The 13,082-nt window shown below is 37.4% G+C and overlaps 2 protein-coding genes across 2 annotated transcripts; one reads left to right on the top strand and one right to left on the bottom strand.

The window, feature by feature from the left end:
- Positions 1–376: 376 nt before the first annotated feature.
- Positions 377–7,000, top strand: pcgf6 (polycomb group ring finger 6). The gene is made up of 10 exons (XM_039672679.2): positions 377–703; positions 975–1,074; positions 1,196–1,292; positions 1,566–1,621; positions 1,744–1,803; positions 1,910–2,030; positions 3,179–3,206; positions 3,431–3,529; positions 4,965–5,051; positions 6,332–7,000. The coding sequence occupies exons 1-10, from the start codon at positions 569–571 to the stop codon at positions 6,374–6,376; spliced, it is 828 nt and encodes a 275-aa protein (XP_039528613.2). The 5' UTR covers positions 377–568; the 3' UTR covers positions 6,377–7,000.
- A 2,139-nt stretch (positions 7,001–9,139) lies between these two features.
- inaa (internexin neuronal intermediate filament protein, alpha a) lies at positions 9,140–12,235 on the bottom strand. Its single transcript, XM_039672657.2, has 3 exons — positions 11,118–12,235; positions 9,959–10,083; positions 9,140–9,858 (listed from the first exon to the last, which is right to left on the bottom strand). Exons 1-3 carry the CDS (start codon positions 12,156–12,158, stop codon positions 9,615–9,617), a joined length of 1,410 nt encoding a protein of 469 aa, XP_039528591.2. The 5' UTR covers positions 12,159–12,235; the 3' UTR covers positions 9,140–9,614.
- Between the last annotated feature and the right edge of the window lie 847 nt (positions 12,236–13,082).

The raw sequence follows: 13,082 nt of genomic DNA, 5'->3' as shown, positions 1-13,082 counted from the left end.
GTATTTATTATATTTTATAATATTGTGTGTTGGTCATAGACAGTAAAAGGTGTTGATGCAGTTCATTAAAACACAGAGTAGATTTCGTTAAAGCTTTTCAAATTAAGTCAGTTTTTTAACACAACAACCGTAAACTTAAGTATTTTGTAAAGACTTTGTCAGTTGACCCTCAATCTCATAAAGCATTGTTTTGGTCTGGATGTGTGAAGTAGATGCGAACTATGAAAGAAAATATAATACTATTTTGTAGTAATAGTTTATAATATATTTGTTTATTTATTTATATTTTTTTTAATTGATACATTTATTTATTATTTATTTATTTTTTTCATTTGGGGACTTTTATTCTACCCTCATTAAATGACGTCACTGGAGTATTTTGCGCGCTGCCGCGCTCACCGTGAAGGTGTATGAGGTGCACAAGTGATCTGAAGTGAAACTTATATCTGAAATTAACTTCTTGTGGTTCATCTCGAATAAGTTCACTCAGCCCCTAAATATAGACCAGGCAGGCGTTTGTATTAGTTCTCCAGCAGTTGTTTTAGGGGCTTCACTCTTTGCGTGCTCTATGGACGGAACTGTGGACGGAGTTGTAACATTAGTGGAGGAGGAGGGATCCACGCGTGGGGGCTTTCAGACAGACGCTTCCCTCTGCGAAGAGGACGAGAGCCAGAGAGCTAATGAACAACATCGTGACGACGAGGTACAATGCTAAAGTAGCAAATTAGTCGTGTTTTTATTATGAAAGTCCTTTAACTTGTATGTAAGCTATTGTATTATTGCATATAAGAACTACTCACCTATTATAAATATGTTTGTTTTATATGTAAGTTATCCAAATAATATACTTAGGTTTTCATGCGTATATAAGTGTTTAAATTGCATATTTGAGTAAATACTGTATAATGTGCATTATTTACATCTAAATGTGTATAACAAATATAATAGTTTATATCTGTGTGTTTTGTTTATAGCGTTCCCTGCCTCTTAGGGATTTTTATCCCTATATTCGCTGTGCCCTCTGCAATGGGTTTTTCATTGATGCCACCACCATCACAGAGTGTCTTCACACTTGTAAGTTCACATTTCCTGCAACTGACCCACCAATGTAGATATCAAAGTTTTTTTGTTCATATAATCCATGACCTACAACACGCCCGTTTATTTAACTTTCACCCTTTTTCCTCCTCCTTAGTTTGTAAGAGCTGTATTGTCAAGCACTTTTTCTACAGCAACAGGTGTCCTAACTGCTCTATTGTCGTACACCAGACACAGCCACTGTACAGTATCAGGTAAATTTACTCTCATTCATTTGTTTCTTTATTATGTTTCTTGTCAATTTCATCCTTGGTGAATTATGTATTTAGGGTGTAGTTTTGTTTACCAGTTTTGGTCTGTCGCTAGAGATTTAGTCTAGCTATTATGTTCAGGACAATCCCTTGTGTCTAATTAGCAATAATAGCCTTACATATGTCCCAGGGTGTTTAGGGATTCGTATTAATCACTGGTCATGTTTTAACATGATTGCCAACCTCAGAGCCAAATTTCATCCCTTTTTCTTTTAGACCTGACCGACAATTACAAGACATTGTTTTTAAGATGGTTCCATATTTGGAAGGAGGTTAGTGAAGTTAGTTTTGAACTCTCTTCTGCTACACATTTGTTGGCCCAGTTTGTCATTCCAGATATGTGTGAGAAACATGATATTTCAGAAAATAAGTTGTTTGTGTTTTTCCTCTCAAGATGAAAGGTCACGTATATGTGAATTTTATAAACGAAGAGGACTTGACATTCCTAAACCAGGTTTGTTCAATGCAATCACTTTACTAGTGTATTATTTGAATATAAATGAGAAATATTAAGATTTGAATGTGCTTATGATTCCTTTTTGTATTTTTTTTCCACCTAGTGGCAGCTCCATCTACTTACCCAATGAAGCTGCATCACAGACAGAAGAAAGACATGCTGCCTCAGTCTGTTTTTACTATTCCCTCTGAGCTAGATGTGTCTCTGATGTTGGAGTTTGTGGGGTCAGTAATGTTGATTGTGATTTTGCTTATACAAGTGATTTTATTCTGTTTCTAGTGCTTTCAGTCAGTGCATCTCGAGTCTGTCGGAAATGCTGCAACTTAATTGCAAGATTATAGCATGACATGGCAATATTTAAGAACTGGAAAAGAAAGGAGACACTGACCTGTCAAAAGGATTCTAGTTCGAGCTTGACAGATAGAGACCGAGATATTCTCTCTGTCGGGAGTACGGCCCCACAACATCACCTCCATTCAAAATGTTTTACAAACACTCTTCTTGGTCGGGCTTCAGTTAGCAAATGTTGGGAATATTCTCCACGACAGAGCAAATTGCAACTCATGTCTCCATATCCGCGGTCGTTTTCGATTTCAACAATCTTAAACTCGGCGCTTAACGTCTGCGTCACAGCTCTCAGCCCGCCCTCTGTTCATTTGATTGGATCGTCTGTTTTCGGTTCGAAGGAAATCAAAGAGGCGAAATTAAATGGAGCTGAAGTATGAAGTCTGACGTCAGGCTAGTAAACTCTCGGACTAAATCTAAAACATCTTAATCTGTGTTCTGAAGATGAACGGAGGTCTTACGGGCTTGGAACGATATGAGGGTGAGGGAGAATTTTTGGGTGAACTAACCCTTTAAGAAAGTAAAAGGTTGGTTTCAATTAAAATTGCCTGAATGCCATGTAGGTTATGTTCACTAGATGGAGCTAAACTGTTTAAAATCAAAAGAGACTGTAAAACAGCAGTTCTCAACCTTTTTGACTCCAAGGCCCCCTACTGTCCAACATAATATTCAAAGTATATTGGCTAAGATATTTTCTCGGGTATTTCTGATATTTATAGTTGTTTTCAAGGTTTTTTTATTAACAGAAACTGAGAATATTGATGTAAAAATTAATTAATAGGGATTTATCTTGTGATTCCAGAATATTCTGTATGGTCTTCAATAAAAACAATAGATATTCCCAACTCCATGGTTGAGAGGCCATGTGTTGTTTTTTTTTTCTTGATTAAAAATGATCTGATTTTGCACAATTGTAAATGCTATATGATGTATTATTTATAAATTATATTTCATCTTATTACACAAGCACAAATGTGATTTGCAAATGTTTCAGCTAACATTTTTTGTGCATATCTTTGATTTATAGAGCTGAAGAGGGTGTTGAGAACTATAAGGTAATATTCAAAATTTTTCAGTTCTATTTTTGCTTCTAAAAAGAGTGGCACATTACTGGGATTTTTGTGGTGATGTTTTTCCTGTATCCACATGAGATAATGCATCTTATATTAAAATATTATTTGTTCTTATAAAATGTAAACAGATGAATCATTGCATAGAATTGGTCTGAAATTGTTGAAGGTCTTGCTGAATTTTTCATGATTATATTTTCACCCTCAAGCCTCTTGAGAGGAAGTACGTGCGTGTGTCAGGGGAAGCCACTGTCCGTCACGTGGAGCTTTTTATCAGGAGGAAGATGGAGCTGAGTCAAAACTGCATGGTTGAACAGCTAATTTTTTCCCTTTATATTTAATCTCCCCCACAGATTTTGAATGCAATGTATGTTTTTAATTATTAACCATACTCTGTATCAGGGTAAAGTCTTGTTCTTAAACAGCTTTCTTTTCATTAAATCCTGCCTCAGACAGTCTGCAATGTCAGAGGTCTGAAAGATATATGGGGTGAACATATATCATATATCCCCCCCAGCTGTGCCAGTCACTCAATCATTCATACTGACTGGATGGGAACTACCCTTCACACCGAGTAAAGCTATGCAGAGTCATTTAGTGCAAAAATTTCATTTTTTGCCTCCTTGCCTGACTAAATTCAGCAAAATGTTTGCTTGCCGTCTTTAGGGTTTCTACCATAGGTCATCGTATGAAAGTGTGGTTAAAGAAATTATGTTATTAGGGTGTTCCTTTTCACTCTTAACACTTCAGTGACTCTGTCACACTTAACAATCCTGCCACATTGTTGTTTAATTACTTTTCTTCTAACCCCAATTCTGGATAAGGATTTGAGTCCTTGAAAAGAACCACAGCTCAGTCAAGCATAGAAATGAGTGTCTGCCGTTGTGAATAACAGTGTTTCTGTTTGAAAAGAAAATCTAGAGCCGTGTTTTCATTATTCAGCTGCCACTGACAGAGCTGTCTCCAGTTTGAGATCCATATATTTCAACGTTAACACTATTTTACAGTGTCCTTGTTATAAGTTACAAGTACTTACTATGATAATAACAGGAAATTATGGCAACTAACCCTAAACCAAACACTTACCCCATAGTAAATAGTAAATGCATGTTTTGTTTTATTTTTTTTATTTTTAACATGTATTAATTAATTGTATGGTTTACAGTGCATCCCAAATAGTAGATTTATTACAGATCAAATAATACACAAGTTTTAATATTCAAATTATTGTGCTATTATAAAATTACAAGTTTTCCATTTCTGCTATTAAATGCTGCTCTGCTCACAAAGTCAGTTCTGAAAAAGGGATAAGTTGAAGTTTTATTTTTTGGTAATAAACATTAATTGCAATACATGCAGCAGTTGTTAGTGAAGGCTGCTTGCATGTTGCAAGGCTAATAGTTGTATCTGGATTACTGGCTTAAGGTTTTTTCCTGGCTAAATCTGATCTGGCCCGGCGTTGAACACCTCATAGTGCCAGGGATAGAGGTGAAAGAGGAAACAAGTGTTTTTGCTCCAGGACAGCCTGCTATGCTCTGCTCCACATATTAGACTCTAAAAATTGTCTAATCATTTTGGGGGTAGACTGAGGCTGTGTTGTATACACTATACATATGGTGAATTGAAGTTCATTTCCATCTGGCATTTTAGGGTCACTGAAAAAAAAAAACACTGTAGAGGAGAGGTGTGCTATTTTCCAAATTGATCAGATTTAAAGCATTTGCATTGTGGTTTATTTGGCAGGTTGATGTTGTGTGTGGTGATCATCTTCTTAAGCAATACCAGTCCTTGAGAGACATTTGTAACACCATGGGACAAAATGCATTACAGGTGAGTTTCTGATATAACATACCTTTTTCATATTTTTGCTTTTTGTGCTATTTTTGCCTATGAGTGCATACAATTAAATGTGGATAATGAAATATGGCCCGGCTCCTGGGATTTGCTCAAGTCTGTAGCGGTTTCACTGAGATGTTTTTAGAGAGATTGAGCCTGAAGTAAGCTGTTAATAAGTGTGAACTACAGGCGCCTTACACAGTTCCTGTCTTGCTCTTCACACAGAATTACATTAGAGCCTTACCTGCAGCTTGAAGTGCTGCTGCCTCTCAGAAAAGCATTTTACAGTAAACTGTTTTTGAAAACTGTATTTTTAGCAGTTTCAGTTGAATTAAGGATTTGTTTTTATCTTAGGGAATAAAAACACTTTTTTTGATACAGGAAACTTAAAATGTGTGGCTATCTCTTGCTTAGTTTTGTATGTGTTGTAGAGGCGTCATTAACAGTCATAAAGACATTTTACGCTTTCCATTGTGAATTAACATTCATCAAAAATATAGTACAAATTTTTATATTTTAAAATATATTATTGAAATTTAAAACACAGACTTTCTATTTTAATATATTTGAAAATTTAATAGAGTGGTGCAGGTCTGACGTGACTTTGTAGGCCAATCGGCAGTTAGTATCGTACTGGTTCCCTCAACAAAACCCCCACAGGGTTTTCCCATAAGTTTTCGGATTAGCTGCAAAAACAAGCTCTGTGATCAACAAAAGTTTATGATACTTCCTCATTTTGTCCATCGAGATAACCATCACAGATAAACACCAGTTTTATGAATTTTGAAGCCTAAACGTAGTCGCCAGAAGTAGAAAGCTAAAGGTAGGTTACAAATGAACTGCACCATAGTCCCACAACTTCAATGTCACTATCACTGAGCTTCTGACAACTCTTCAGTTTTTTATCTAAAAACATTTTCTCAGAACGTAAGAGTTAGAATAATTCACGAAAGCACAATTATAAGGCTGTGCAAGTGGACCAGAAGTGCTAAAATGCTAACTCGTGTCTGCGTTTTGTTCTACAAAGTGATGTCACACATACACCACTCTATATGCTGATTTGATGTTGTATCTTGTATTTTACATTTCTTCGTATTGTTTTCCATTTTTTTCTGCTTAATGTTTATGTATATTTTTTTGTATCAATCTAAATGTCTTTTTTGATCAATTTAATGCACACTTGTGGAATAAAAATAGCAATTTCTTACGGACTCAAAACATTACTGTATACGTTGTATTCCTTATTACACACATTTCTTATTCTCCCCTTTTAGGATGGCATGCTAGTTCTGCACTTCGGACTCGTTCTGCCTGCTTAGTAAAGAGGGAAGATACAGAAAGACCAACTACTGTGAAAATTGCAATGCACAGTAGTTTTATTTCAAGGGCTAACCTGAATTTTAACATACAACATTTATCTTGTGCTATGATTCTTTTCAATGAGTCTTCCTGGATGCCCTCTCCTCAAAAAGATTAAGAATATGATGGCATTCTCTCTGCCAAATGCATTAAGAAACATAAGCACTGATGAGTTATTATTTTCTGTAAATTCTTATTTCCACTGCCCGTAAGGTTTCTGTAGATGTTCTTTTATATGTTTGTTAGGAAAAAACAAAGTAATTTTTTACACCTTGACTCAGAGGATGTCATGAATTGACGTGAATGTAATTGCTTGGTTTTTGCATGTCATTTTGTGGTGAAATGTGTTGTGCATTAAAGTAAATTGATACTAAAGTACCTGGACAATACCTAAATTGTTAGAAGTATTTCTTTGCAAGAATGTTTTGTTTATTTCTGGTTGTTCTTTTTTTCTTTGTTAATATCATATGGAAATCTTTTTGTATTTGTTTTTAGCCATATTGTGTAATAACATGGAAAAATTACCTTTCAAATGTTTTTTCATTTTTGGAATATTAAAATTGAAATCTTTGTTGTTTTTAAAACAGCTTCACAACTGAATGTTAATCTGTGCATGACCACACAAGAACTTAATGCAGATAAATAATATGCAACTAATATACCCTGATTTTCATTCTGTCATCTTTTTAGTTTTGCAAAATATTTTGACCAATTCTAATTTGTTTTTATTTACACTTAACACGACATTAGAACATTAACTGTTAGGCTATTAGCCTAACTGTTATGAATCATCTTTCACCTCAGGTAATGCTAGTCACCTTTAGGAGATTCTTTGTTGAAACCATTAACAATAAATACTCTGGAAAGTCTCATGGAAGATGCTGCTGAGTGCTCACTAACCCTGTTGAAAATGGTTTCCAAGAGAACCGCCTCAAACAGCCTGCAGGATTTCGGTTCAGACATCATTTATCACTGTAGTGCTGTAGGAGTGCAGGTCCAAAACTGTTTTATCTGATATCGCTTTTTAATGTTATTATAACATTAACCATGATTTGATGATCTGATTTAGTGCATCCCTATCTCTTTTTTCCTCACTTGTGTAAATTTTAGATCCAGGGCTGTCTTTGTGATTATAATGGGAATTTACTGACTTTTTTAATAGGACAATGATTCATGAATGCATCTGCCATATTTTTCATTGATTGACAGTCCTTCCTAACAATGCAAAGCATAGCCTTTTCATGTGGAGGATATAGTCATTTCTTTAAATTCTCACTGTTGTGTGTGGAGAGAAAGAATCAATTAGCCTTTAATAGGACACCAGCTTTCTGCTATTGAACAGGCAAGTAAGCTATTTTAGTAAACATGTTGAGTCAATACACATTTTTTTAAATTAAAATACCTTTCTTCAATAAGGATTCTCAAAGAACCAGAGATTTGATTAACCCATACACCCAGAGGGTCATTTTTGGCCCAACGTTTTTTGAACTAGCTCAGAGTTGCTAATTTATCCAAAAATAATATAAAACGCACTTCTAGACATTCTGCAAGCTAATATTAAATAAATTAACAAAAAAATACACAATTTTGCCAACCTGACGTTTGCTGAGAAGACGATTTTGTTTGAAGGGTTTCCAGCTCAACAAAACAGCATGTGGTCAGCCATCTTGTAACTACCAATCTGACTGGCACTTGTGAGTTCAATATTCATCCACTGGGTGTCTCTATGCAGGGACCAGAAGTGGCACTCTAGGCTTTTGAGGTTAAATTCATAGAGGGTTAATTTTGACTTTATTTTATTTTTTTATTTTTTTTTTGGATAGCAGCAATTAACAGAGGCCAAATTTGACCCTGTGGGTTCTCCAGTTAATAGGGGATTATCACGCTGATACGTACTTCCGGATTCTCGGATCCCATGGCATTGATTCTGTATGTTCATTGAAATTCAAAATAAAAAAATAAAAAAAAATCTTTGTGCACTGCCACTTCCGTTGAATCACCGATCTCGCTGGCAAACTGATGAAGGACTACACTAAGGTTATTTATACAGCATTCCTGGTAAATTTGTCTGATTCACTAAAGTGCCGGCTGCAAACAAACGTGTCTAATCCGCGGGAATCCATGAAAACTGAAGTAGGGTTGGCGTTGTTGGTTAGATTTACAAAGTGTAACAGGGTAGTGACATAAATAGCATTCGTCTCAGGCATTGTTGAACTGCGTCGGAAGTGGACATGCACAAAGTTGACGATTTCTCAACCTAGAGGTCCAGCGGGGCTAGCTAAAGGGGCGGGACTTACCAGCTCTGGGTGAACATAACATAACACACTCAGAAATATGGCATGCCCTTTTTTTTTTTTTTTTTTTTTTTTTACATATTCCGGAGGGAGGGTTGATGCAAATGTGTGGGTTAGTGACGTCTAAAACTCAGCTGTAGTCCCACCAATCTAAAAAAAAAAAAGTCGTTTTTGTAGAAAAAATTAGTCATTTTAGTAGGCAATGCTTCCTGATTTTTAAAAGACAATATCTCTGCTTACACTCTTTCAGCACTGCAACTTTGCAGATACTGCTCATGCCCCAACAGCAACATTACACACCATTTAAAATGAAAAAAAGTGAAATCACAATCAACCCCCCTTTAAGCGCTGTAAAATTAACATTCAATGGGACAGAAACGATCAGTGATGTGAGTGATTTATGAATGAAAAGACATAACTGAACAAACATTTTAATTACTGACTTTATTGTAGTTAAGGCATTTGTTACAGTTAATTAAGTGGTTTGATCCCTTATTTGTAATATGCCATAGTGCTTTCAAACAAGATATAATTCCAACAATCATAAATAATTGTGCATTTGTCCATATTCGTTTGATCAGTGTTAATGCTGGCTATATCTTGGCCATCCTTCCATACTGAGGCTCATTTTTATAGTCCTAACATCATCAAAAGGACAAAAATACTCTCTGAAACTACAGTTAAGCAACACACAGTAAATATTTTAGGCCTATGTTCTGGAGTATTAAACTGTAGAGATGGTTTTTGAAACAACATATCAACATAACAATTTCTTAAAGTGTGTTACCAATTACCATAAACAACAAGTGGCAGTTTTCAGCTAATAGCAGTGATTGCTGTGCCAAACACTCAAAATACTGCTGGGAAAATTGCTATGAAAGCTAGATTTAACAACCATAATATTCTAGTTAGAGTTAACATCAACAACCTCACTCTTTTCAGCCTTCTTAATCACAGCGGATTCCTCTGTGTTTTCCTCCCGCTTGGCTGTTGCCTTGGATTTGCCGTGTACCTCCTCCTCTTTCTCTTTTTTGGGATTGCGTGTTGAGGCGAAAGCAGAGCGGCTCTGATACCCATAAGTGATGCTGGGTGTGCTTGAGAAAGTCACTCCAGAACTGAAGTGGGTTTCTTCACCCTCCAGTAACTTTCTATGAGGACATCGACAAAGACTCGTCAGTTATTATTCATTTTCATTCTCATGCATCAGTTCTTTCCATGTGCAATAACACTGAATCATTGGTGCTTTACCTGTACGCGGCAATTTCAATGTCTAAAGCCATCTTGACATTCAGAAGGTCCTGATACTCTCTGAGGTGACGGGCCATTTCACTCTTAGTATTTCTAAGGTCAATGTCCAGCTGCCCAATTGTTTCCTGGATAATTGGAATTGAAAAAAATACATATTAGCATATTAGCGATATTAGCATTAGGACAAAAATATTGTAATAAAATTACAAACGTAAGGATATGCATTACATGAAACCATCTTGCACTTTTCACATTTACATAACCATCTCACTGTTGAGTATTTAACTTAGCTCAGCACCTAAATTAGACCATCCTGCTTCTAAAAGCTGATTTGAACCTTTATCTCTTGACATTGACTTGCCATCTCGGCACAAAGTTCAGAGACGCTAATCTGATTTACTGTGGCACTTCTTTCACTCTTAGGAGAAGAAAGGTCATAGATCACATCTGGGAAAAACCTCACGTCACTATGTATTGGATAATTTATAAGGCAGAGTATTAACTAAAGATATCTTTCAGGTTTCTGTCGGCAAGTGAGCATGACCTTGCAGAAATCTCCCTTGCAAAATCCTCTTTATCAAGAGACTCCTCTTAGTGGAATTAACCTCGGCCACCTCTTGTGTGCGATTAGTTCAGCACCATGGACAGAGACTGGATAGTTGGCATGGTATTTCAAGCAGTTTCAGCCGTCTCATGTGGTATATTTCCTCTCAAACTATTTTAAACAACATTTTTTATTGAGCTCCTTACATTTGTCATGAGCTCATAATAATTAAATTACATATTTATATGTTAAACCTTTATGCGTCACACAGCAGGACCATTTAAATGAATTAGTGAAGGCAAAGGGGTTATTAAAAATGGTGCAAAAAAGTCACATCAACTAAAACATAAACTTTCCCTTATATATTTATAAGAAAATCATGTAAAATCTCAATGTTGTGTTTAAAAAAGGTTAATTATGTCAACAAACCTCCAGAAACCATTGAGTTAGTCTACATGACTCGATCACTTATTCAACTATGAGTTAGATTTAAATGTAAAAATACAAAAACTTAAATACATTGTTTGTTTGGATAGATAGATAGATAGATAGATAGATGTTTCTCAATACTATTATTAGCAAGTTGTTAACTTCAATATGAAATGTAATATTTACCTGATAACCTGCGACCTCGGCATTGTGCGCATCTTCCATCTCGCGGATCTGCCGCTCAAGAGATTCGTTTGTGCCGCGCAAGGTTTCAATTTCAATGGTTTTGGACTGTAGTTGTCGCCGGTAGTCGTTGATCTCCTCTCTGGTGGCTCTCATGGCCTCGTTGGTTCGAGTGGCTTGTTCATTGAGACTGGTAAACTTTGATTTGTACCATTCCTCGGCAGACTGAAGGTTCTTCGACGCGAGTGTTTCATACTGCCCACGGATCTCTTTGAGGGCCGAGGTCAGATCAGGCTTGGATAGCTCCACTTCCACAGATATCTGGGCTGCCTGGATCATATTAGTCAACTCCACCACCTCTTCATCATGCACCTTCCTCAGAAAATTGATCTCGTCCAGGAGGGACTCGACCTTTCTCTCCAGGTCCACGCGCACCATGGTGGCATCATCCACATCTTTCTTGTAGGATCTGAGCGTCTGCTCTGCCTCCTCTCGCGCTCGCATCTCATCCTCAAACTTCCCTCGAAGTTTCTGCAGTTCTTCCTCGATACAGTCTCGTTCAATGGTAATATGTGACTTTTCATTGTTTATCTCGTCCACCTGAGCTCGCAGATCGCGGATCTCCTGCTGATAGAGGTCCGCGAGTCTGGACGGCTCGTTCTGCCTCTGGCGCAGACTCACGAGCTCGGTCTCCAGCACTTTATTGTGCTGCTCCAGATTGCGCACTTTCTCGATAAACATCGCGAAACGGTCATTGAGACCCTGAAGTTGTTCTTTTTCATTGGTTCGGACGATTTTAAACTCGTTGTTTAGCACGGATGTTTGAGAGAAATCGACGCTGTCGAAATGGACCGGTGAGAATGAAGATGACCGGCCCGATCTCCTGTAGCCCGCGGGAGAGGCGCTGCTGCGGGATAAAGAGTGAGACCTGAAGCCGCTGGAAGACAAGGAGCTCATTCTAGAGGTGGAACCGGTAAAACGAGGGGTTTCCCCGAACATCTTTCTATAGGAAGAGGACATGTAGTGATCCGATCCGTAACTCATCTTCGTCACAACTAAAGGAGTCTAAAACGGGTGTGCTTGTCATTATATAGCCTACTCGGCGGCGGACTGTCCCATTCAACAGCCCTCATCATGTTCCCTCTGGTGGTGACAGTTAATATGAAAATAAACCTTTTTCGAGAGCATTACAACATTAATTTTGTTATGTTTTCAACAGGTTTGAAATTTGCACTTAAAAAGAATATTGTCTGGCCATTTAAAACAGTCTTGTGTGTGTGTGTGTGTGTGTGTGTGTGTGTGTGTGTGTGTGTGTGTGTGTGTGTGTCGATGGAACTGTCCAGGTTTGCGCAGTGCTGAATGGACCAGAAATTCAACAGTTAAACACATTTAGGGCCTAACCTTGAGATCTTGTTTTTATTTTTGGCTTAAATGTTTTGGATGGTCATGCCATTTCAGTCTGTGCATTACAAATAAATCACTTCACCCAAACTAAGGCTACGTTCACACTGCAGGCTGAAACGACTGTCATTTTGCCCCTATGCGACCTGTAGGCTATCTGATTTTTTCATGACAGTCTGAACGACACAGATCCGATCTTTTCAAATGCGACTTGGGTAGGCTATGTGGTCTAAAGCCGATATGAATCCGATCTTTTGAAATACGACTTCAATCTGAACGGCCAGGTCACATATATATATATCCGACCCGCACCGCACGTCATTGCACGCACCTGTAGCTAGCCAATACACGCTAAAACTCCAACGCGTTTCTGCACTGTTATGGGCCGCTGCAGACTTGTCTCTTCCTCAGAGTCGTGCCTGAACGCGTTCAATGAACGATAGCGCATGAACGCGTTCATATAGGCTACTGTATGATGAACATTACTGTGAACATGTTCATTCTGTGTCTGTGAACGTGCGCTCTCTGTCAGTTTAACTTCGTACAGTAGGGTGCCAGATTGATTTC

This window comes from Pimephales promelas, chromosome 11 (genome assembly GCF_988280905.1).
Source record: "Pimephales promelas chromosome 11, fPimPro1.hap1.1, whole genome shotgun sequence".
In the NCBI taxonomy this organism is placed as follows: domain Eukaryota; kingdom Metazoa; phylum Chordata; class Actinopteri; order Cypriniformes; family Leuciscidae; genus Pimephales; species Pimephales promelas.
The sequence above is the reverse complement of the archived record's forward strand: the minus strand, read 5'-3'. Positions and strand labels throughout refer to the sequence as shown.

Coding starts and splice junctions, on each gene's coding strand:
- pcgf6 (XM_039672679.2), top strand. CDS start 569: ATGGACGGAACTGTGGACGGAGTTGTAACATTAGTGGAGGAGGAGGGA. Junction 1,804..1,909: donor ACTTGACATTCCTAAACCAG/GTTTGTTCAATG, acceptor TTTTCCACCTAG/TGGCAGCTCCATCTACTTAC. Junction 3,207..3,430: donor AGGGTGTTGAGAACTATAAG/GTAATATTCAAA, acceptor TTCACCCTCAAG/CCTCTTGAGAGGAAGTACGT.
- inaa (XM_039672657.2), bottom strand. CDS start 12,158: ATGAGTTACGGATCGGATCACTACATGTCCTCTTCCTATAGAAAGATG. Junction 10,084..11,117: donor CCGAGGTCGCAGGTTATCAG/GTAAATATTACA, acceptor CCAATTATCCAG/GAAACAATTGGGCAGCTGGA. Junction 9,859..9,958: donor ATTGAAATTGCCGCGTACAG/GTAAAGCACCAA, acceptor ATGTCCTCATAG/AAAGTTACTGGAGGGTGAAG.